Here is a 24,252-nt window from a genome sequence, read left to right as displayed (position 1 = left end):
CTTCACAGTGTTTAAGATCTTAGCCGACTTCAGAGAGGTTAAATTACGGTAGTGAAATCTTAACCAACTTCACATTAACCGCAATTAAGACTGCAACACACTGGCACTGGCACAACATTTGACGTTGACATTGGTTTTTCCGGACACGGAATGTAAGTAAGTAACCAACTTCACAGTAGTAAGTAAGATCATGGCCAACTTCACAACAGTAAAATCTTAGCCATCTTCACAGTATTAAAATTTTAGCCAGCTTCACAGCAATATCTCCCTAATCAATCTTGACGGTGGCGTAGATTTTCCTCACGAAGAGGGAGGTGCCCACATAGCCCACAGTGCCACACATAATGCCCAGACCCAGAGAGAATAGGGCCATGTAGCCAAAGTAGAATGTGGTCTGGAATAGCCCGTACATTCTGTGAAAGCAGAGAAAAAAAAAAGTTAATACAAGGAATTTTTTTATCGAAGAGATTTGATACAGGGAACTGTAACTGCTGAGGTCTTACCGTCACGAAATTGAAGACAGAAGGAAGACCGAGGAGACTGTGGTTCGAATCCTAGAAGCGACATAAAATAATTGAATCACAAGAGCATTTGCAGAACTGAGTCTTACCGTGCCCAGGGCTAGCTCCAACAATGGCCCCTCGCAACAATTTTGTACAAATCCTAAGTAGTTGAGGAGTTTTACCTAAATTTTTCATTACTTTCCGTGTTCGTTAGTAGACATCAAATAATAGTAATAAGAAAGGTCTATGATAGTAATAGTAATAAGAAAGTGGATGCATAAGGAGTAAGAATAACTAAAAATTTCACGATTCCAAGCAATGTACAGACAAATCTACAATTTTATTTATATATAGATGTACATCTACATTTACAATACATAAATGCATTATGTACTGTTATGTACATTTATGTACTGTGTGTAGTACATGGCACGTGTTTATGTAAAAGAGCTACTTGTCTTTACTCACCATCTCTACACAAAAAAATATACAGGGTGGCCCATAAGCAATAAGACATTATAAGTAAGTATGAAAAGACCATTGTGACATGTAGGTACATTTTGATGGTAAATCTTTTGATTCTGAAAACTTTTGACTGAAGATTTCAACAGTTTTTTCCCCATAAGCTAAATTTTTACTTACCATTTTTGACCCTAAATATGGCCAAACATAAGTAGCCCTATTTAGTGGATGCCCTTCATTAAGAGTAGAGTATTTAGACTACTTAGGTATGAACGTATAGGTAGATATGTACACTTAAAATATATAAGGTACCTACATTTAAATAGCACCTTGGTACCTTACATTTTGTTACCTAACAACTTTTTGGTGGTCAAACAAAAGTGGGGAACCCTGTATAAAACAGTGCATTTACTATTTTACATACACACATTAGGTTTAAAGATATGAGTGTTTGTTTTACATCATACTATTCATGTGTATCCATGATATATGCTTCTGACACAGACATATTATGTCAGATAACCATCTCAAAACACTACAAGTCCCCAATAGAACATGACAAATCATATTAATTATTTTGCCATTAGATGAAATACTATGTTGGCTTCCAGTCTTTCACACTTTTTTGTTTCTACAAATTTATCTGGTGATTTATCTTCTTTTGATTTCTTCTCTATGTGTCCTATGTAAGTAGGTATTTAGGTACCTACCTACTTATACATAGGTAAATGAACTTGGTTATGTACCTACCTACTCAAACTTTTTTTTTCCTCTCCAATTTATGACATTACAACTTGTCATAAGCACCAACTTCCCAACTTAATTATGTATAATTATACCCAATAAAGCAGTGCTATATGAAACTGATGAAATGAAGGGAGTACTTGTCCTACCTCAACAGTCATCAAGTATTGAACATGTTTAAGATTCCTTTTTTTTTACAACCAGAAAAACAACAAAACCGAGTGTTCAGTTGTTCACTTACTACTACAGCCATGTCCATTTAATTGTTCACTGACATTTTACCGAGCAAAATAATTGGTCTGACACAAAGAACATTCTTTGGGTCAATTTTCTGTAACAGTTCAGTGCAACAAATAAATAATTAAGAAACATGTACCTACATGATAAATAAGTTATCTATTATTTGCAAGAGATATCTAACAGTTGAACATGGAAATCCCAAATAGTAATGACTCTCGTTTGTTTTTCCATACACAAATTGGCCACTCTAGAGGCTAAGGTGTAGACCTGTACGGGGCAAACAGCCATAAAAATTGGGTAAAGCTTATGTTTGTTTGAACCTTGGAATATCTTCTATTTCTTCACCTTTTCCCATATACAGAAATGGTTGATATTTTTCATGAGCCTCCCAATCAGCCCTAACTAGGGTGACTGTGTTGGGCTGACATTTGGTTTTGGCTGCAAAATTTCACAAATGGATTCCCTTTGCACTCAACCTTTGGTATTTCTTCAGCAAATCTTAACCAACTTCACATTAACCGCAATCAAGACTGCAACACACTGGCACAACATTTGACGTTGACATTGGTTTTTCCGGACACGGAAAGTAAGTAAGTAACCAACTTCACAGCAGTAAGATCATAGCCAACTTCACAACAGTAAAATCTTAGCCATCTTCACAGTATTAAAATTTTAGCCAGCTTCACAGCAACATCTCCCTAATCAATCTTGACAGTGGCGTAGATTTTCCTCACGAAGAGGGAGGTGCCCACATAGCCGACAGTGCCACACATAATGCCCAGACCCAGAGAGAATAGGGCCATGTAGCCAAAGTAGAATGTGGTCTGGAATAGCCCGTACATTCTGTGAAAGCAGAGAAAAAAAAGTTAATACAAGGAATTTTTTTTTATCGAAGAGATTTGATACAGGGAACTGTAACTGCTGTGGTCTTACCGTCACGAAATTGAAGACAGAAGGAGGACCGAGGAGACTGTGGTTCGAATCCTAGAAGCGACATAAAAGAATTGAATCACAAGAGCATTTGCAGAACTGAGTCTTACCGTGCCCAGAGCTAGCTCCAACAATGGCCCCTCGCAATAATTTTGTACAAACCCCTTACTCGGAGTTTCGGCTGGGCATATCTGTTTTCCGTTTAGCCAGATGGTCTTCACCTTGGGACTGCCTCCATTCGGTTCAAATCGGACCATTATCCGAGTTGTCATAGGTCGACTGGGATCCAGAACTTGCTCCAGGTTGAGGATGGTGAACTCCTTGTTATTCGAAGTGGTCACTTCTCCTAGCCATGACTGAAAATCAATGGAACAGTTGTGCTGACTTAGGTGAGGTTTTAAAGTCAAAGAGCTGCCAGCCTAGTTAGCTTAGTTGGTAGTGCGTCTGCCTTGTAAGCGCTAGGCCGCGGGTTCGATTCCCGCCCGGGGCGGATTTTATCCTGATGGGATAATGTTCGTTCTCGGAGCGGCTGGCTTTCTCCTATCCTGTCTTCCTTCTCTCTTCGAGTTCGGGACGATAAGACCATAGCAGTTACAGTTCCCTCTGTCAAACCTCTTCAAAAAAAAAACCCCTAAGTAGTTGAGTAGTTTTACCTACATTTCTCATTACTTTCCGTGTTCGTTAGTAGACATCAAATAATAGTAATAAGAAAGGTCTATGATAGTAATAGTAATAAGAAAGGTTTTATGGACTTACTTGGTTTTGAAGAAGAAATAGTAGAAGGAGTACATGTACACATAGAATGAGGTGGAATATGCCGCCAGGAAACTGGTCCATTGCCTGAAAAAATTAAAACATAATAATAAAAATAGGTGGTGCAAAGGTCAAGGCGCTTGGCTAGTAAACAGGAGGGCGCGAGTTCCATCCCTGTCGAGACGTGGAATATTATCGTGTATTTGAGAATTCCACCAGGTAATAATGAACTTCCAAGGGTTAGGTGGTAGAGAACGTCTCGGGCGTTAACCTCGCCTAGTGATTTATCTTCCATTCCATAGTTTATACCGAATTATCGATCTTCTTCGGTCGACTGTAGTGTGGACGCACCAATATGGGTTTCAGTCAATGTCAATCGAATTCAGTCGACTGTAGAAGTCGATGTCTGTAAATATCCAAAACTCCTTACCATCTGTAGTCTTCAGCGTTGAGTAAGAAGTAGGTGCAAACTATGGTGACGCATACAGTGACTATCATCAGAATGAGGAACACAAGCAACATGAATCCATACACGTAGTAGATCTTGTACGCCCAGAATGAGGTGAAGATGAAGTACCTGATAGTGAGGGACAAAATAAGTTTAAAAAAATCACTGTATAACTTCCAAAAGTCTCGCTGGAGGACGTTAACTAGGGAGTATACCAGCCTGAAATTTCCCTTGCTAAAGAATTAGCAAAGGTTAAGCGCGAAGGGCATCCACTCGAAAAATTTGTAGCCAAAATAAATTTTCAGACCAAAAGCGATCACCCTGGGGCTGATAGAGGAATGACGAAAAACGCCGACCCCGTCTAAACACGGAAAAAGGCGAAGAAAAAGAATTTTGTAGGTATTCAACAGGCACTGTCACTTACATTTCAATAAAGATGGATCCAAACGGCAGGATTCCTCCGAGAAGAATAATGACCAGCGGCTCCATAAACCATTTCTTCTCCGGAATGGGACGAGGTACCGCGTTAACCCTGCATGGGTTGTCCTGTTGACCCGACAGGTTACGCCCAAGTACAGCGCCCACCAGGGTTAACGGTAGAATGATAAAGAGACAGATACATGCCACAGCAACCATCGTACCTGGGAAGAAAAATAGGGCAAGGTTAGTGGTAACGCGCTTGCTTGTCCAAAAGGTCCCTTCGTTTTCTATATATATATAAAAAAACAAAGGATTTGGAGGTGGTAAAAAATAGTTTTTCTCTTAAGGAACAAGATGTTAAATTAAAAAGAGGCAGGACTGACTGTAGTCCCTAAAATTTACACAGATTGAATATCAGAGAGGAGACAGAAGAATCAAACCAATTCACAGTCAAAGACAGGCTGCACATGGCATCAAGAAATGACAAGACATTAGAACACCCTGTATACAAATCACAGGTGTACAAGAGGTCAATCACAGGTCATAAACGGTCTCTCTCTCTCCTACGTATCTTATCAGATTGAAAGATTTACTATAATCTCATTTCTTCAGCCTTCTTTTCGCTGATAATCCTTAAAATTTGGTTAGAGAGAGAGGTCTCTCGCAATGTCTATCATTAAGTAAATCTCATATGGAAGGCCCCTCGCAGTCTAGAGTAATATTTGCACACTCTACTTACCTATGTAAAGATTCAGATTTTATCCATTCTTTGCTAGAAAAAAAAAACCTTTTGTGCCATTTTATTAAATTATTTATCTTATTTTCCTTTTCATATTACTAAAATGGCAATTGCTAAAAACAGGTGCACTCAGACACACCTGATTTCAAAAGAATAAAAAATTGGGAATTTGGGAATCTCACCCCTCAAGTCCTGAATACTAATACATACTAACTGTGCCAAAACTCACTAGGGCTATGAATTTATGAGGAAAAGATAAGCCTGGAGCAGAGAGCCAAAAATTTCGAAAACTTTCGAAAAAGCTCAAAAAGAGTTCGCTTTCCAAATTCATTTTATTACTTTCCCAAATGGAAGGGAGAGATGAATATGGACTGGAGTTTGGATTTGGACCATCGAGATTTAGAGGTAAGAATTTGGTTTATTTGGTACCCAACTAGACTGTATTTATAGACAAGAGAACAACCTGACTTTATATGATTAATTTACTTAATTTTATACTTAGTTTTATGCCTAGATAGTAGATAAGCAAGCAGGTAAATAGGTGGGTAAGAAAAGCTTTGTTTGATTTCCCGGACTGCTTTTCTTTTTCAAAAATTTTTGTTTACACTTTTGAATGTTGCGAAAACATCCGCTAGAGACAAAACGGGCAGCACATGTCGATGTATTGATTTTTGACTTGGCGGGAATTTAAATTCATTTTATTACTTTCCCAAATGGAAGGGAGAGATGAATATGGACTGGAGTTTGGATTTGGACCATCGAGATTTAGAGGTAAGACTAAGATTTGGTTTATTTGGTACCCAACTAGACTGTATTTATAGACAAGAGCACAACCTGACTTTACATGATTAATTTAGTTAATTTTATAGTTTATGCCTAGATAGTAGATAAGCAAGCAGGCATATATAGGTGGGTTGGTAGGTCCTGTACTACAAATTTATTGTACCTACTTTGTTGCCATCAAAGAAGTAACCAATTCAAAACAAAAGACATTCATTATTTTAATAATAATTATGTATTACTTTATTTTTCTAGTCTAAATTCTATGAACTTAGTAGTAACTTAAATTATGATACAACGCTACTTTCTTAAATTATTTTATTATGCTTAGGTATAAAAAGTCTTCCTCATCCTTAAATAGACAGTCAATAAGAAGTTGTGAGTAAAATGAAGATCATTGGATCGGAACGTCTATTTTAAACTTCAACACATCGATATGCACAAAAGGGCAGTCCAATAACTTTCAATAACATATTAATTTTTAACAAATTTAGCTTTATACGTTTACGAATGGAGTTTATAAGAGACATTTTTTCACTAATCTCATTATGTCATGATAGACTATTAGTCATGTACTGCTGGCTGGATTCAGTCTTAAATTGCTTTGTTTATTACTCAAATTTTGCACACTTTTAATAACTAGTCCTTAATTTATCAACAAAATGTAAAATAAGACCTCCGTTTGATTACAAAGCCTCAAACTTGACAACAAAATATTTTTTTCTTACAGCTCACATACAAAATTACAAACCAAAGACCTAATACGGTCCTATACCTATGTGGTGGACTTAGCCATTAAAATTTACTAGTAAGAAAAGTAAAAAATAATATACCTACCCATTAATTTACAATAAATTACTAATTATTTAACCCCGATAAGAAAATTCTAGAACTCAAGATGAAAATTTATATCACAAATATAAAATATACACATTGGACTAACACAATAGGGGAAAGCAAGAAATCGAAGGAAAAGAAAAAGTGCGTTCGACAAATCAACGTTTCATCAATCGGTTCTGGTTCTGAACACATAGCTCTAGACTACTGTAAAGAGACGATAAGTAATTCAAATGTGGTTTGTTGGAGTTTATAAGTTTATTTTGAATCCAAAACAGGCGGATTTTCCTAAACTAGCAGGAGATGCGTAAGGTAGAATACAATACGCTCAGCTTTTTTCTCCAAAAACAATACGAAAACAGGACGGTTATTTTCCGCAAGCGTATTTTATTACACAAAAAATAATAATAATAAAAAAATAATAAAAATACCGCTTAATTCGGTGCTTAGGTTCTTGCGTAACAAAACGATACGAGTAAAACGTTTTACGCATATTTGCTAGTACGAAAATGCGCCTTAAACCGGTGCGTAAAACGTTGCGATTTCAAACGCTCTTTGAATATTGCGCGTAAAACAATAAACAAGACTGTACACAAAATAGATATCATAGCATATTTCTCATTTATACTGGCAGGATGAGACTGAAAAGTCCCTTTACACCTGCAGTCTAAATAAGTATTTTTTATAGGAGGCAAAATAAGTCGGAACAAGAGTGTTTAAACTAAAGGTTTTAAAACTAAAATTAGGGTCGGATTCATAGTAAATGCTCAAGTGTGTTTTGGGGGATTTTTTGTAAAATTATATCCTTTTATGCATTCGACTTTCTCTCACGACTATGACGACTTTTATCCTTAACTTTTTTCCCTTATATATAAATTTATAGGCGAAAAAGGGATTATTTCCTGAAAACGAGAGGTAGCAAAAAAGAGGGAGAAACTAAAGACAAAAGAAATTCAGGACAGACACAGAAGAAGGGGGAAAAGATTTTTACAGTTAGATCAAAAAGACCAAGAAATCGAAGGAAAAGAAAAAGTGCGTTCGACAAATCAACGTTTCATCAATCGGTTCTGGTTCTGAACACATAGCTCTAGACTACTAGAGAGACGATAAGTATTTCAAATGCGGTTTGTTGGAGTTTATGAGTTTATTTTGAATCCAAAACGGGCGGATTTTCCTAAACTAGCAGGAGATGCGTAAGGTAGAATACAATACGCTCAGCTTTTTTCTCCAAAAATAATACGAAAACAGGACGGTTGTTTTCCGCAAGCGTATTTAATGACACAGAAAAAATGCGACTTGATTCGGTGTTTGTGTTCTTGTTAGCGTAACAAAACGATACGAGTAAAACGTTTTACGCAAATCTGCTAGTAGGAAAACGCGCCTTGAACCGGTAAAGTGTAATAGCCAATGGAAAAGCAGAATTTTGAATTTGGACGAATCATATCGAAATATGGAATTGTAAATACTTTTCCATACTTTGAAACAACCGGTGCGTAAAACGTTGCGATTTCAAACGCTCTTTGAATATTGCGCGTAAAACAATAAACAAGACTGTACACAAAATAGATATAATAGCATATTTCTCATTTATACTGGCAGGATGAGATTGAAAAGTCCCTTTACACCTGAAGTCTAAATAAGTATTTATAGGAGGAAAAATAAGTCGGGACAAGAATGTTTAAATTAAAAGCTTTGAAACTAAAATTAGGGTCGGATTCATAGTAAATGCTCAAGTGTGTTTTGGGGGATTTTTTGTAAAATTATATCCTTCGACTATGACGACTTTTATCCTTAACTTTTTTCCCTTATATAAATATTTAAGGGCGAAAAAGGGATTATTTCCTGAAAACGAGAGGTGGCAAAAAAGAGGGAGAAACTAAAGACAAAAGAAATTCAGGACAGACACAGAAGAAGGGGGAAAAGAATTTTACAGTTAGATCAAAAAGACCTTTTTTTGGCAATCTATTTATTTCCATCAGGACTTTTTGATCCTCCTGTTCAGCAAGGGATTTCAAGTACTCACTAAGTGTGGTACTTGTTGAGAAATTACTTAAGTACACTCTCCTCAAACTCATGTTATTTTTCACAGGAAAAATGTTCATTGGTACGCGAACTTTGGCTAAACATGGGAGTTTAATTTAAACTACAGCATTGGATTGTGTTAAAATTCATTATTAATTATTAAAACCCTCACACTTGGTAAGCAGAAGTTCAATTCCAGTCAAGACATTCAAATTTCATGAAAATTTTCATCAATCATTTGAGGAACTGAAGCACATAACGGAGTTATACGAGGGTTAGGTGGTAGAGAATGCCGCAGACATTAACCTCACTTCAGAAGTTTCCTTCTAGTTTAAAATTTATAGCAAGGGGGGGAAAACAGTTGAACCAATACATCATATGCATTGTATTTATAATGTAAACGATCATACTGCTATTACTTCCAGTGATAAAATGACTTCCATCGTAGATATTTCCTACGCCAGATTGCAGAGGGCTAGCTTCACATCACGGTAAAATCTTCTAGACCAACTTCACACCAATGAGATCTTAGACAACTTCACAGCAGTGAAATTATAGCCCTCATGTTATTTTTCACAGGAAAAATGTTCATTGGTACGCGAACTTTGGCTAAACATGGGAGTTTAATTTAAACTACAGCATTGGATTATGTTAAAATTCATTATTAATTATTAAAACCCTCACACTTGGTAAGCAGAAGAGCGTGAACATGGGAGTTTAATTTAAACTACAGCATTGGATTATGTTAAAATTCATTATTAATTATTAAAACCCTCACACTTGGTAAGCAGAAGGACGTGAGTTCAATTCCAGTCAAGACATTCAAATTTCATGAATCATTTGAGGAACTGAAGCACATAACGGAGTTTTACGAGGGTTAGGTGGTAGAGAATGCCGAAGACATTAGAACGACTTTTATCCTTACCTCACCTCAGAAGTTTCCTTCTAGTTTAAAATTTATAGCAAGGGGGGAAAAACAGTTGAACCAACACATCATATGCATTGTATTTAGTAGACATTTCCAGACTTAATGTAAACGATCATACTTGTATTACTTCCATCGTAGATATTTCCTACGCCAGATTGCAGAGGGCTAGCTTTACATCACGGTAAAATTTTCTAGACCAACTTCGCACGAATGAGATCTTAGACAACTTCACAGCAGTGAAATTATAGCCATCTTCACAGTAGTACGATTTTAGCAAACTTTAGCCATCTTCACAGTGCTTAAGATCTTAGCCGACTTCAGAGAGGTACTGGCTTTCTCCTATCCTGTCTTCCTTCTCTCTTCGAGTTCGGGACGATAAGACCATAGCAGTTACAGTTCCCTCTGTCAAACCTCTTCAAAAAAAAAACCCCTAAGTAGTTGAGTAGTTTTACCTACATTTCTCATTACTTTCCGTGTTCGTTAGTAGACATCAAATAATAGTAATAAGAAAGGTCTATGATAGTAATAGTAATAAGAAAGGTTTTATGGACTTACTTGGTTTTGAAGAAGAAATAGTAGAAGGAGTACATGTACACATAGAATGAGGTGGAATATGCCGCCAGGAAACTGGTCCATTGCCTGAAAAAATTAAAACATAAAAAAATATAGGTGGTGCAATGGTCAAGGCGCTTGGCTAGTAAACAGGAGGGCGCGGGTTCCATCCCTGTCGAAACATGGAATACTATCGTGTATTTGAGAATTCCACCAGGTAATAATGAACTTCCAAGGGTTAGGTGGTAGAGAACGTCTCGGGCGTTAACCTCGCCAAGTGATTTATCTTCCATTCCATAGTTTTATACCGAATTATCGATCTCCTTCGGTCGACTGTAGTGTGGACGCACCAATATGGGTTTCAGTCAATGTCAATCGACTTCAGTCGACTGTAGAAGTCGATGTCTGTAAATATCCAAAACTCCTTACCATCTGTAGTCTTCAGCGTTGAGTAAGAAGTAGGTGCAAACTATGGTGACGCATACAGTGACTATCATCAGAATGAGGAACACAAGCAACATGAATCCATACACGTAGTAGATCTTGTACGCCCAGAATGAGGTGAAGATGAAGTACCTGATAGTGATGGACAAAATAAGTTTAAAAAAAAAAATCACTGTATAACTTCAAAAGTCTCGCTGGAGGACGTTACCTAGGGAGTATACCAGCCTGAAATTTCCCTTGCTAAAGAATTAGCAAAGGTTAAGCGCGAAGGGCATCCACTCGTAAAATTTGTAGCCAAAATAAATTTTCAGACCAAAAGCGATCACCCTTAGGCTGATAGAGGACTGACGAAAAACGCCGACCCCGTCTGAACACAGAAAAAGGCGAAGAAAAAGAATTTTGTAGGTATTCAATAGGCACTGTCACTTACATTTCAATAAAGATGGATCCAAACGGCAGAATTCCTCCGAGGAGAATAATGACCAGCGGCTCCATAAACCATTTCTTCTCCGGAATGGGACGAGGTACCGCGTTAACCCTGCATGGGTTATCCTGCTGACCCGACAGGTTACGTCCCAGGACTGCGCCCACCAGGGTTAACGGTAGAATGATGAAGAGACAGATACATGCCACGGCAACCATCGTACCTGGTGAATGTATGGCATATTTAATACTTAAGAGAGCATAATAATATTCAATAGGGTAAAAATTATGAATGAAGGGTAATTATTATTGTGGAAAGTACTAATCTGAAGTCAAAACGGCGAAGAAGTAAAAAGTAACTACAAAAGGGTGATTAAAAAAAAAAGGTTTGATAGAGGGAACTGTAACCGCTAAGGTCTTATCGTCCCGAAATCGAAGAGAGAAGGAAGGCAGAAGAGGAGTAGGAGGAAGAGGAAGAAGAAGAAGAAGAAGAAAAAGAGGGGGAGGAGGAGGAGGAAAAGTCTTCCTCTCCTCCTCCTTCTTCTTCTTCTTCTTCTTCTTCTTCTTCTTCTTCTTCTTCTTCTTCTCGGTACAAAAGGATTTAAAGATTCTTAAATAAAATTAGTTTGCCAAGTATTGGAAGATTTCACCTTAATTCTACCAAGAGAGGCAGTACCTAATTCTTTCGCTTTGAATGGGGTAGTGACTGATTTCTTTTTTGGTTCCATAGCAGAATGGCAAGCTAAAATACGAGTATGTCTCTTGTCTGTTGTGATAAGGGCCAACAGTGTTCATCCACAACACCACCTCATCATGTGTGTCATACTGGAAAGTGGTTGAAGAAAAGGTTATTCATAAGCCACAACAATGAAAAAGAAAGACAAGTTTGTTCAGAAGTCACATCAATAAGCCACAACAATGAAAAAGAAAGAATGGTACTCAATTTCTATGAAGACAAAACAATTAAAATGAGAGTTGAAGTAAATAAATAAATGTTTCCTTTCCTTGTTTTTATAACCATTTGTTACTTAAGTTGCAATTGTGTTGGAGGAAAAAAAAAATGCATCTACTGGAGTAATTACCTTTTAGTTGAGCTTTTTTTTATAGAACTGTAAGTACTTAGTCTAAATTCTATGAACTTAGTAGTAACTTAAATTATGATACAACGCTACTTTCTTAAATTATTTTATTATGCTTAGGTATAAAAAATCTTCCTCATTCTTATATAGACAGTCAATAAGAGGTTGTGAGTAAAATTAAGATCATTGGATCGGAACGTCTATTTTAAACTTCAACACATCGATATGCACAAAAGGGCAGTCCAAAAATTTTCAATAACATATTAATTTTTAACAAATCTAGCTTTACGTTTACGAATGGAGTTTATAAAGGACATTTTTTCACTAATCTCATTATGTCATGATTCATGATAGACTATTAGCTATTAGTCATGTACTGCTGGCTGGATTCAGTCTTAAATTGCCTTGTTTATTACTGAAATTTTGCACACTTTTAATAACTAGTCCTTAATTTATCAACAAAATGTAAAATAAGACCTGCGTTTGATTAGATGGTGGGATTCGAACCCGGGACCTTCTGCATGGCAAGCAAGCGCGTTACCACTGGACAAAGCCTCAAACTTGACAACAAAATATTTTTTTCTTACAGCTCACATACAAAATTACAAACCAAAGACCTAATACGGTCCTATACCTGTGTGGTGGACTTAGCCATTAAAATTTACTAAGAATGGTAAAACTCACCGAAGGGTATGGCGCGACTCGCATGGTAATACATGGCGATGAAGTTGACGACCAGTGCCGTAGCGCAGACCAGGACCGGCACTAGACACGCAGACAGGAGGCAGTGTCGAATCCAGGCCCGGCCTCCCAGACGAGAGTAGAGGGCGCCACCGGCATACCCGTTCACAGGCGAGGTCAGGGCGTACACGAATATGGCCGTGCTTAGTAGTGAACCACGCCTGAGGGAGGAAAGAAATGAACAGTACAATAATCTAAGTAATAAGGTAGAGGGAAGAGGCAATTTTGAAAAGGAATGGGAAGTATTGTGTCTGTTATCGAACATCCGATGAGAGGCATACTACGGGATGAGCATGCTACGAAAGAGACCACGCGTCTAATGTAGCAGTTGTTTCATTGCTACGATATAAAAACGGCGGTGAAACACTCATCTTAAAGAATAAAAATATGTTGAGCATAACTGCTTGTGTTGAGCATAACACAAATTTCATGACTTGACTTGCACTCAAACCATGAACCTCCAGATTCAAAACCCACAGTGCTAAGTACTGAGGTAGAGGGAAGAGGTTTGATAGAGGGAACTGTTACACTATGGAGGTCTTATCGTCCCGGAATCAAACAGAGAAAGAGGGCAAAATATGACAAAACCAGCTATTCCGAGAAGGAAATTCATCTTGTTAGCATAAAGTTAGGCAAGAGCGGGAATCGAACCTAAGACCCAGCGCTCACCAAACAGGCACGCTACCCTCCAACCTTACTAAAAATTGGAACACAAAAGATTTTTTTTCCATTGTTGGGGCTGCTGTGAAATTAACAAAAGCTCCTTGTAGAGTTTAACCCAACCCTATAATAACACTGGTCACTGCTCATTTGGACAGCTCCTTTGGTAGCAATTTTTCATTGTCATGGCTTCTGAATTAGTACCAAAGAAAATTGTAGGAATGTCTTTGCTGATGGTAAGGTGCTAGGTCTTTACCAAGTTCCTGGAACCAAAACCAAAGAATCTGAAGATGATGTGTGAGGGGACTACAAGAACAAAAACAACTGAAGGAAATGTACTGAATTTGCTGATACCTACGCTGGAAATGGATGTTTAGTACCTATCTGTAATGCCGGGTCCACACATATGTAATGTAGCATAAACATGTTAACGCAAGTGCCTTACATGTATAAAAATTGACTAGTGTGGATGGGATAGAAGCACTCAAGTGAATGCTCACCACACACTTGCCTCGAATCTATGATGTTGTCGGTTTTCTAGTGATCTTGTTTGATGTTTGATACAGACGTGTTACACAAGTGTGGACGGGTTTCTGAACATTGAAGTGAGCACTATGATAACCTTGAAGAATGGAGCACTTGGTGAACACACGCAAGCACTGAGCCCACAAATGGTACTGTACCATGCTTGCAATTACATTACAACATGTTACATTATGTTAGTGTGGACCCGGCATAAGAGATCTCTTCAAGATCTATTAGGTACCTATCACTATCACTTCAACATGAAGAGGGAAACCCGGGCACACATACTTGGTGAAAAAAAAAAAAAAAAAAAAAAGATTTCACAATTTCAGAAGACCAGTGTTATTATAGGTAGGGTGGTTGGAACACAAAAGATTTTTTTCCATTGTTGGGGCTGCTGGGAAATTAACAAAAGCTCCTTGTAGAGTTTAACACAACCCTATAATAACACTGGTCACTGCTCATTTGGACAGCTCCTTTTGTAGCAATTTTTCATTGTCATGGCTTCTGAATTAGTACCAAAGAAAATTGTAGGAATGTCTTTGCTGATGGTAAGGTGATAGGTCTTTACCAAGTTCCTGGAACCAAAACCAAAGAATCTGAAGATGCTGATGTGTGAGGGGACTACAAGAACAAAAACAACTGAAGGGAATGTACTGAATTTGCTGATACCTATGCTGGAAATGGATGTTTAGTATCTGTAATGCCGGGTCATCCACACATATGTAATGTAACATGAACATGTTAACGCAAGTGCCTTACATGTATAAAAATTGACTAGTGTGGATGGGATAGAAGCACTCAAGTGAATGCTCGCCAAACGCTTGCCTCAAATCCATGATGTCAGTTTTCTGTTTTGTTTTTTTTTTTGTTTTTTTTTTTTTTTTTTTTTTTTTTTAAACCCCAAAATCCTTTGTGTCGTTTTTTTTTTTTTTTTTTTTTTTTTTTTTTTTTTTTTTTTTTTTTTTTTTAAGCGCTTCAACTCTACGGGCAGTAGGTCGTTCACGCTGCTGTGATCTTCTTTAATGTTTGATACAGACGTGTTACACAAGTGTGGATGGGTTTCTGAACATTGAAGCAAGCACTATGATAACCTTGTAGAATGGTGCACTTGGTGAACACACGCAAATGGTACTGTACCACGCTCGCGATTACATTACATGTTACATTATGCTAGTGTGGACCTGGCATAAGAGATCTCTTCAAAATCTATTAGGTACCTATCACTTCAACACGAAGAGGGAAACCCAGGCATACGTACTTGGTACAGCCAGCAAATTTCTGCAGATCTCTCATGTCTATATTACCTACCACTGGACCAACCGTGCCCCCATCTATGTGATTTGAATTTGTTTCTTCCCTCTACCTGCTTGATGCTCTATTCTCACCGCCCCACACTATATTTAGCTCAAGTTCTGCAGATCTCTCATGTCTATATTACCTTGTGGTTGTGTTCATCACATCTGACATCAGCTACTGCAAACACAAAAGCCAAAAACTGACAGATCCTCATCCTCATATTTTCTACTGGAAATATACACTGTTTCTATTTGAGTACTATCACTTGGGTTAGCACACAAGTTCCACAAGCATTGTAAATGTGAGAATTACTTCATTGAATCTGTTCTGGGCTTCTTTATTGGCAGAGAAACTAAAAATCGGCGCACAGAAAGTACTTATCACATTTGAAGATTCCTTGTACACTTGGACATTTTTACTTTTTTTGATAAGAAAAATATGAAACGTCGCTGTTTCAAAAAACTGGATTGGACGTTTCATCAGGGGCTGTATCTTGTGAAACTGGCCAGTCATAATTCTAACTTCTAAAATATTTCTCAGTAACACTGTCAAACTTTTTTGACTTGGCAGGGTGGAGCACTACCATGCTCCTTAATTCTAGGTAATAGTAAAATGATTCAGGCATTCAAAGGTAATTATGTGTCCTGATAAAACAAGCAAGAATTCTTTTTTGACTTTTAACCCCCCCCCCTCACCTCCCTTTGATAATTTGATGATTATCAGATAATTTGATGATTATCAAATTATATCTCACATCAATTTTCTGATTTCTTTGGTCCTTATTCATTCTCACTCTCTCTCCCTCCTCTTGGTTACAAGTTACAACATCTTAGTGATGATTATCAAATTATATCTCACATCAATTTTCTGATTTCTTTGGTCCTTATTCATTCTCACTCTCTCTCCCTCCTCTTGGTTACAACATCTTAGAATTCAGTTTTCCCCCCCCTTTGATAATTTGATGATTATCAGATAATTTGATGATTATCAAATTCTATCTCACATCAATTTTCTGATTTCTTTGGTCCTTATTCATTCTCACTCTCTCTCCCTTCTCTGGTTACAACATCTTAGTTATTCAGTTTTGAATCCCATACTGTTATAGGTGGTTATCAGTTTAATCACTGATGAAGAGACTACTGTAATACAATGAAGTAATAAGAGGTCATCATTATATCAACGCATGAGTTGTGTCAATCTGTCAATGTAAACATTGAGTTGTGTGCCCTTGAACCCAAGAAATTATAATAAGAACCCCATTAAAACGGAAAAATATCCGAACAAGTGCTGCAAGCCCTAAAGTATACTTTAAAAAAAAAAAAAAATAAAAAAAAAGGAAAAAGACACTGAGAGTTGTGTGCCCTTGAACCCAAGAAATTATAATAAGAACCCCATTAAAACAGAAAAAAATCCGAACAAGTGCTAGTGGCAAGCCCTAAGTATACTTAAGTAAAAAGAAAAAAAAAAGGAAAAAGACACTGGAGTTGTGTGCCCTTGAACCCAAGAAATTATAATAAGAACCCCATTAAAACAGAAAAAAATCCGAACAAGTGCTAGTGGCAAGCCCTACTTAAGTAAAAAAAAAAGGAAAAAGACACTGAAAAGCTTACCCTATGTTGGAAGAACGTTGGATCTAGGTACTTGTCAAACCTATGCTCAAACTTGATATTGCTTGGCCGCCAATTGACCTCATAGGTGAACTTGATCTGAGCATTGTTCTCCAGTAGGATTTTATTTTCCGATGTGAGGTTCACATCAACTATTCTGTCTCCATTGTAGCCAATGTCGAACTTCTTGTGAGTCCACAGGTAGTAATTGGTGTGGTCACTCAGCTCTTCCACTTCACCAACAATACCTTTGGAAGGAACAATGGAGAGTTCATTGATTAAGGGAGAAATTTACTATAAAATAAAATAGGTATCCAATATCATTTCCACTGCTCACAGCTACTGACTGACCTATCCTGACAAAGCTAATATAACACTCAGATATTACAAACACCCAGGATGACTTTTTTTCAAGCACCCAACAGGTACCTAATAAACATGGAGTACCTTTGAAAAAAATCTGCATAGAGTTGTTTAATTTTACCTTCTTTTTTTAACAAACTTATAAACTTTGATTTACTCCCTGTCCTCACAAAGCTAATATAAGTAACACTCAGATACTACAAACACCCAGGATGACTTTTTTTTTTTTTTTCAAGCATCCAACAGGTACCTACTAAACATGGAGTACCTATTTGAAAAAAAATCTGCATAGAGTTGTTTGATTTTACTTTTTTTTTCAACAAACTTGTAAACTTCAATTTACTTTAATTTGGTTCTAATATAAGAGCTGAACTCACCCCAGATGGGCAAATCATCAATGTACATTTGGTACCAGTAGTGGTTTTTGACGGCATAAATGAAAGCCTTGAGTTTCTCTTCATCCAGTCTTGTGCCACAGTAAGTGGTCTTAGCAATATTGTCTGAAAAAGGGATTCAAAATGGTGAGTTGTTATGTCAAATGTGAATAGAAACATACAAAATGATAGGGTAAATAATTCTTTTAGTCAAAAGGTTTGTTTCCTAGGCTTGGATTTTGACATCCACCCAAAAATTTAAATTAAAAACTAGGTGAAGCTACTTAATTTTTGTGTATGTCACAAAAATTGTAAGAAACTTTTTTTTTTCCATTAGGTGCTTTAACTGAAGAAACTTTAAATCGTTTTTGACGGCATAAATGAAAGCCTTGAGTTTCTCTTCATCCAGTCTTGTGCCACAGTAAGTGGTCTTGGCAATATTGTCTGAAACAGGGATTCAAAATGGTGAGTTGTTATGTCAAATGTGAATAGAAACATACAAAATGATAGGGTAAGTAATTCTTTTAGTCAAAAGGTTTGTTTCCTAGGCTTGGCTTATGACATTGACCCAAAAATTTAAATTAAAAACTAGGTGAAGCTACCTAATTTTTGTGGATGTCACAAAAAATGTAAGAAACTTTAAATATATTCACTTCATTACTTTCTTTCTATCCTGATAATTCTGGACACATGTCAATTCAATCCTGTCTTTGCTTATTAGGACAGTGGTCATATTGATCCAATGAGATTGAGTTCATATATCCTATCTTGTACCTACTTAATTCTAAAATATGCATTTGTTCTTAACCTTTCTTTTGTAAATTTGTCTCTGATCATTTTAATCTAATTATGTTTCTTCTTTTCAGCTAATGTTTTTCAGCAACTTTACCATACTCATGTTCTTTGCTCAAATTTGAACTGCACTTGTGTTTTGTCAAGCTCAAAACATTCTGGGTATAGATAATGACAAATAAATTTGTGAATATATTTTTCATAATGTACCATAATATAATTTGCAAGATCCTTATTAATTATGAAATTACTAAACTTTTGAGCTAGACAGAATTCAGTGTAAGATAATGTACATTATCACAGAGAGTAGGTAGAGTGTTCTATGTATAATGTTTGATTTGTTGTTTGTAGCATGGAAGAACAATACACACTGACCAAATTCCTAGACATTACCAAGCCAATAAAAATCAAAGGTGAATACTTGGATGATACTGAAGAAGTAAGGACCAAATCCAAACGTAGAACCCAAAAGTATAGGAAAGCATGGGAAAGTGTTCCAGACTTTGCAAACTGGGTAAAACCTGTTGAATCTGATGAATTAAGTGCCCAGTGTATACTATGCAGCAATATTATGAAAGCAGAGTTTACTGTATTGAAGAGACACTTGGTCTCATCAAAACACGTTAAGAATGAGATAGCTGCTCAGTCAGGATCACCAGTTGTTGAGTTCAAATTCAAAAAAGAATGGGAAAAACACAGGAACTTCAAGCATTGGATAGCTCGTGTTGAAGGCAATGATAAAGAAGCCTGCTGTACACTGTGTCAGGTCAGAATTAATGCCAACATAAGTGAGCTCAAATTTCATAGTCGTTCAGAGGGTCATTTGAAAAACATTCTGAACACTGAAGAAGACTCGGAACCTGAAAATGAACCTGAGGAAGAAAAAGATCATAAACCAAAACAACATGTCAGTTACATCTTGAGTAGACCTGATGGAACAGAGATCAAGGACAATGAACCCATGATTGAGGAATATTACTATGATGAAACACCCAAGTCTCATAAGCAAAGTTTGAAATCTCTGAGATCAAGTGCTGTGGACTTTGATCATTCTGTTGATATCGATTCTATTCGTCTGACTGAGCTCAGACTTGAAGGTTTGCTTTCTCCTCATCTTCCTTATCCAGTTGATCACAATTTCTATGAAGACAAAACAATTAAAATGAGAGTTGAAGTAAATAAATAAATGTTTCCTTTCCTTGTTTTTATAACCATTTGTTACTAAGTAAGTTGCAATTGTGTTGGAGGAAAAAAAATGCATCTACTGGAGTAATTACCTTTTAGTTGAGCTTTTTTTTATAGAACTGTAAGTACTTAAGTAGTTACTTTAAAGTTATTTGCTTCAGTAATTATTTTTTGATTCAATCCCTCCACTGTCTATAGAACTGTAAGTACTTAAGTAGTTACTTTAAAGTTATTTGCTTCAGTAATTATTTTTTGATTCAATCCCTCCACTGTCGATGTTGTTTTGTTTTGATGAAATTGTGATTTTAAGGGAGATAAAAATGATCAGAGCTTCTTTTTACAGATCTTGTAACATCTCATTTAGGTACAACTGAATAATACTCAGTAAATAACCAAAGTAGAAGTACAAGTATTTAATTGTACTTAAACAATCCATTTGAAACACTTTCCCACGATGTATATTCCTTCTGATGAAACACTTTTTCCCCAGAAGAAGAAGAAAAAGGAAAATTCCCTAGTTCCTCATTTTTTCTATTTTACTTTCAAACCTCACCTAAATAAGTGAATAAGGTCGATTGTTTTGCTAAAATTTCTCGATCTTTTCTCAAGGTTGAATGGACACCAAAATAGCATGTGATCCCCTGAAGCTCGTTAGAAAGGAAAGTAATGTTTACTGTATTGTGTTAACTAGCTTTCAGTATTTATCCACTTGAAGTTTTTGCTATCTGTTGACTCTGACCATTTTATCTTGTTCTATTTCAGCTCTACTGTATGTTCTACTGAAATTCTAGCACTTGGTGATGTGCTCAGTGCGTTCCGTGTTATCAATTGTGAGGTAGGTCCCATCATTGTTTTTTTATCACTATATTTCTGCTCTACTTGAGCAGAGAAACGTTTTTGTTGAAGCCGAAGTAAAAGATTGCTGAAGTAGAGCCACTTTGTATCTGGTTGATAATCGGATGGGTGTCCACTTTGTATCTGGTTCAGTGGCGTAGCGTGGTCTAAATTCAAGTGTAGGACGTGTAGGGCTCAAGCACAGTTCTACCAAGTCCCATCACAGTACATGCCATTAATATTTATGGGCATTAGAGTGAACTTTTGAGTTGTATGGCCGCCATACATACACGCTGCTACGCCACTGATCTGGTTGGTAACCGGATGGGTCACTGACCATCTGGACAATTGCATACTGCTGAATTTTCCCGGCCCCAGTCGGGCTGGGTGGAGGTTAATGAAAGTATTTGGGTAGCTTGTTGTCCCTTCACTAAAAACCTTCTATTGTACAGTGACATTCCTTATCAAACGGTAAACAAAGACTCTTGTGACATTCTAAATAGTTACTATATCAAATGGAACTTTTCCTGACAGTTTGCCGTGCGCTCAGGTTCATAGTAGCAGAATACAATTGGGGAATCTTAGAAAATGTTAGTTCATTTGTTTAAGTGAACATGTTTTCCCGTTTTCAGAAACGGTCAATGAAGACGTTGGTGACGAAAATTCGGAAACCCCTATTCGGGTTTTCCAAGTGAAACCCGCAGGAAAGGTGACGTCTAGTTCGGGATCTGGAACTACATCAACCAAATATCAATCAACTGATGAAATAACTCCACAAGCGTTCGGTAAGTGATGAATGCCATTGAGAGTCTGAGTTCTGGCCTATTAGGGATCATGTAGTTTTCAACTCTCATTCTAAAAAAAAAGAGTAAATTATTTGTTAAGTGTTACTTACATATTTGTAATTCCTTTTCATTACTATCGAAAATCAGTTTTGTTCATAAGACTGATTGCACCCAGAATTCCAACTGTATGCTCCACTGAAATTCTAGATTTGTGCTATTTTACTTGGCTCTGGCACTGCCATCAGGCCTTTGGGTACCTGGTAGGGGCCCTTGAGAAAATCAAAAATAGTTTGCCCTTTTGGTGCAGTGGTTAGCGTGGTGGACTTCGGATCTGGAGGTTGGTGGTTCGAGTCCAAGTCAAGTCAAAAAATTTAGCGTAGTGCATTAGACTTGGCTCTGGTACTGCCATCAGGCCTTTGGGTACCCGGTAGGGGCCCTTGAGAAAATCAAAAATAGTTTGTCCTTTTGGATAAAATTTGGTAAACATGTTTCACACTAAAAGGACATTTTTTGCACTTCACATTTTGTACAGTAAATAATGATGTTCTGTAATCTTGTCCAAGCACTTTTTTCTTCACTTTTATTCCTATTTTATCTTGGTTTTAATTCTGTTTTCAGTGACACAATTGGCTCCCCAATGGAAAGGCAAGGCTGTGGTGAATGGCCATGTTCAGGACTTGAAACTCTTGGACTTTCGGGGTCGCTATGTCGTTATGTTTTTCTATCCTCAAGATTTGTAAGTTTTATTTACTTGCTTGTGGTTGGGAAATTTGATGTGACGTCATCACGTACCGCAGCGGATGTCGTGACATCAATAATTCAAGATACACGTTTTACTAGTATTTTTCAAATCGATTTTCGAGATCTAGAAGTTGTAGAACAAAAAGGTCAGCCTAGTTAGCTTGGTTGGTGGCGCGTCTGCCTTGTAAGCGCTAGGCCGCGGGTTCGATTCCCGCCCGGGGCGGATTTTAAAGTTCTGTTTTTAAAAATGGCCGCCTATTCAGCCTCCTAAACTGTTTAAAGTTTTGTGTTGTGTTTGTGTCGATTGTCGATTTATTAATTTATTTTATTTGCTTTTGCCTAGAAAGTAGGTATTCAAAGTTTGAAAGTTCTCAATTTTTGGGTGTTTAGTAGATTATAGTCTGGTTAGAAGCTTACAATCTACAGGAATTACATCGACAGAATCAGGATAAAGTCTACTCCACTCAAGTCCCCATTTCAGGATTGTGAAGCGATGCAATGAGCGCCAATTCGGAACCAATGTCCCAAGACGAAGATCACCAGGGGTAAGTCAACCGTTTTACATGCGATCACAAGACATTTTACCATCAGGGGAAGAAATGTTGGTTGGGCAAAGGGAACAGCTATTTTAAACATGAAAAACTGGTTTTACATTTCCTTTCTGAAGGGATTTGAAAATTAGAGCTATGAGAAAAAATGGAGGGAAATGGGGTTGCCAGATAATTGTTATTTTTGACTTCCTGGAACAAAATAATGGTCAAGAAAAATCAGGATTTCAGTTGCTTATCTGGGTACTTGTGCAGAAGTCATGTTTGTGGAATATTGCTACCAAAGGAACTGGCACAAACGAGCAGTGACCCTGGTCACCCTGGTTATTGAAGGGTTAGGTTTAACGCAAGGAGTTTTCACAATTAGAGCAGTGATTAGTGTTATTATAGGGTTAGGTTAAATTCAAAAAGGAGCTTTTTTTTCCATGGACGTGACTTCTACATAATTACCCTTATCTGGGACAAAAGCATCCCCTCAAAGTGGTAAATATGAAAAATAGCTTAGTTGTAATTGAAATGCTCCTATCCTGTCCTCCTTCTCTCTTCGATTCCGGGATGATAAGACCCTAGCAGTTACAGTTCCCTCTGTCAAACCTCTTTTTTTTAAAGAAAAAGGAAAATTCCCTTGTTCCTCATTTTTTCTATTTTACTTTCAAACCTCACCTAAATAAGTGAATAAGGTCGATTGTTTTGCTGAAATTTCTCGATCTTTTCTCAAGGTTGAATGGACACCAAAATAGCATGTGATCCCCTGAAGCTCGTTAGAAAGGAAAGTAATGTTTACTGTATTGTGTTAACTAGCTTTCAGTATTTATCCACTTGAAGTTTTTGCTATCTGTTCTTTTCTCAAGGTTGAATGGACACCAAAATAGCATGTGATGTCCTGAAGCTCGTTAGAAAGGAAAGTAATGTTTACTCTATTGTGTTAACTAGCTTTCAGTATTTATCCACTTGAAGTTTTTGCTATCTGTTGACTCTGACCATTTTATCTTGTTCTATTTCAGCTCTACTGTATGTTCTACTGAAATTCTAGCACTTGGTGATGTGCTCAGTGCGTTCCGTGTTATCAATTGTGAGGTAGGTCCCATCATTGTTTTTTTATCACCATATTTCTGCTCTACTTGAACAGAGAAACGTTTTTGTTGAAGCCGAAGTAAAAGATTGCTGAAGTAGAGCCACTTTGTATCTGGTTGATAACCGGATGGGTGTCCACTTTGTATCTGGTTCAGTGGCGTAGCGTGGTCTAAATTCAAGTGTAGGACGTGTAGGGCTCATGCACAGTTCTACCAAGTCCCATCACAGTACATGCCATTACGTCCACTTTGTATCTGGTTCAGTGGCGTAGCGTGGTCTAAATTCAAGTGTAGGACGTGTAGGGCTCATACACAGTTCTACCAAGTCCCATCACAGTGCATGCCATTAATATTTATGGGCATTAGAGTGAACTTTTGAGTTGTATGGCCGCCATACATACACGCTACGCCACTGATCTGG

General features: G+C 37.2%; 2 protein-coding genes across 2 annotated transcripts; one reads left to right on the top strand and one right to left on the bottom strand.

Annotated features, from left to right (window-relative positions):
* Window positions 1-2,467: 2,467 nt before the first annotated feature.
* LOC103509051 (transmembrane 9 superfamily member 3) lies at window positions 2,468-18,771 on the bottom strand. The gene is made up of 9 exons (XM_026823493.1): window positions 18,768-18,771; window positions 18,247-18,317; window positions 17,877-18,006; window positions 17,140-17,384; window positions 12,989-13,325; window positions 11,233-11,449; window positions 10,788-10,934; window positions 10,362-10,445; window positions 2,468-2,792 (listed from the first exon to the last, which is right to left on the bottom strand). Exons 1-9 carry the CDS (start codon window positions 18,769-18,771, stop codon window positions 2,648-2,650), a joined length of 1,380 nt encoding a protein of 459 aa, XP_026679294.1. The 3' UTR covers window positions 2,468-2,647.
* Window positions 18,772-18,792: 21 nt separating this feature from the next.
* Window positions 18,793-23,907, top strand: LOC103509050. The gene is made up of 4 exons (XM_008473641.2): window positions 18,793-19,762; window positions 21,317-21,469; window positions 22,088-22,205; window positions 23,763-23,907. The coding sequence occupies exons 1-4, from the start codon at window positions 19,018-19,020 to the stop codon at window positions 23,881-23,883; spliced, it is 1,137 nt and encodes a 378-aa protein (XP_008471863.1). The 5' UTR covers window positions 18,793-19,017; the 3' UTR covers window positions 23,884-23,907.
* The last annotated feature ends 345 nt before the right edge of the window (window positions 23,908-24,252 follow it).

The sequence above is a fragment of the Diaphorina citri genome, unplaced genomic scaffold (assembly GCF_000475195.1).
Source record: "Diaphorina citri unplaced genomic scaffold, Diaci psyllid genome assembly version 1.1 scaffold461, whole genome shotgun sequence".
Taxonomy (NCBI): Eukaryota; Metazoa; Arthropoda; class Insecta; order Hemiptera; family Psyllidae; genus Diaphorina; species Diaphorina citri.
Note: the sequence above shows the minus strand (reverse complement) of the source record. Positions and strands in the feature narration are given on the sequence as shown.

What these genes read in the sequence shown, in the direction of transcription:
- LOC103509050 (XM_008473641.2), top strand. Translation starts at nt 19,018, where the DNA reads ATGGAAGAACAATACACACTGACCAAATTCCTAGACATTACCAAGCCA. An exon ending in GACTGAGCTCAGACTTGAAG is followed by an intron (nt 19,763 to 21,316) that starts GTTTGCTTTCTC and finishes TCCCGTTTTCAG; the next exon opens with AAACGGTCAATGAAGACGTT. An exon ending in TTTTTCTATCCTCAAGATTT is followed by an intron (nt 22,206 to 23,762) that starts GTAAGTTTTATT and finishes GTTCTATTTCAG; the next exon opens with CTCTACTGTATGTTCTACTG.
- LOC103509051 (XM_026823493.1), bottom strand. An exon ending in TCAAGGCTTTCATTTATGCC is followed by an intron (nt 18,007 to 18,246) that starts GTCAAAAACGAT and finishes TTTTGAATCCCT; the next exon opens with TTTTCAGACAATATTGCTAA. An exon ending in GGATCCATCTTTATTGAAAT is followed by an intron (nt 10,935 to 11,232) that starts GTAAGTGACAGT and finishes CATCACTATCAG; the next exon opens with GTACTTCATCTTCACCTCAT.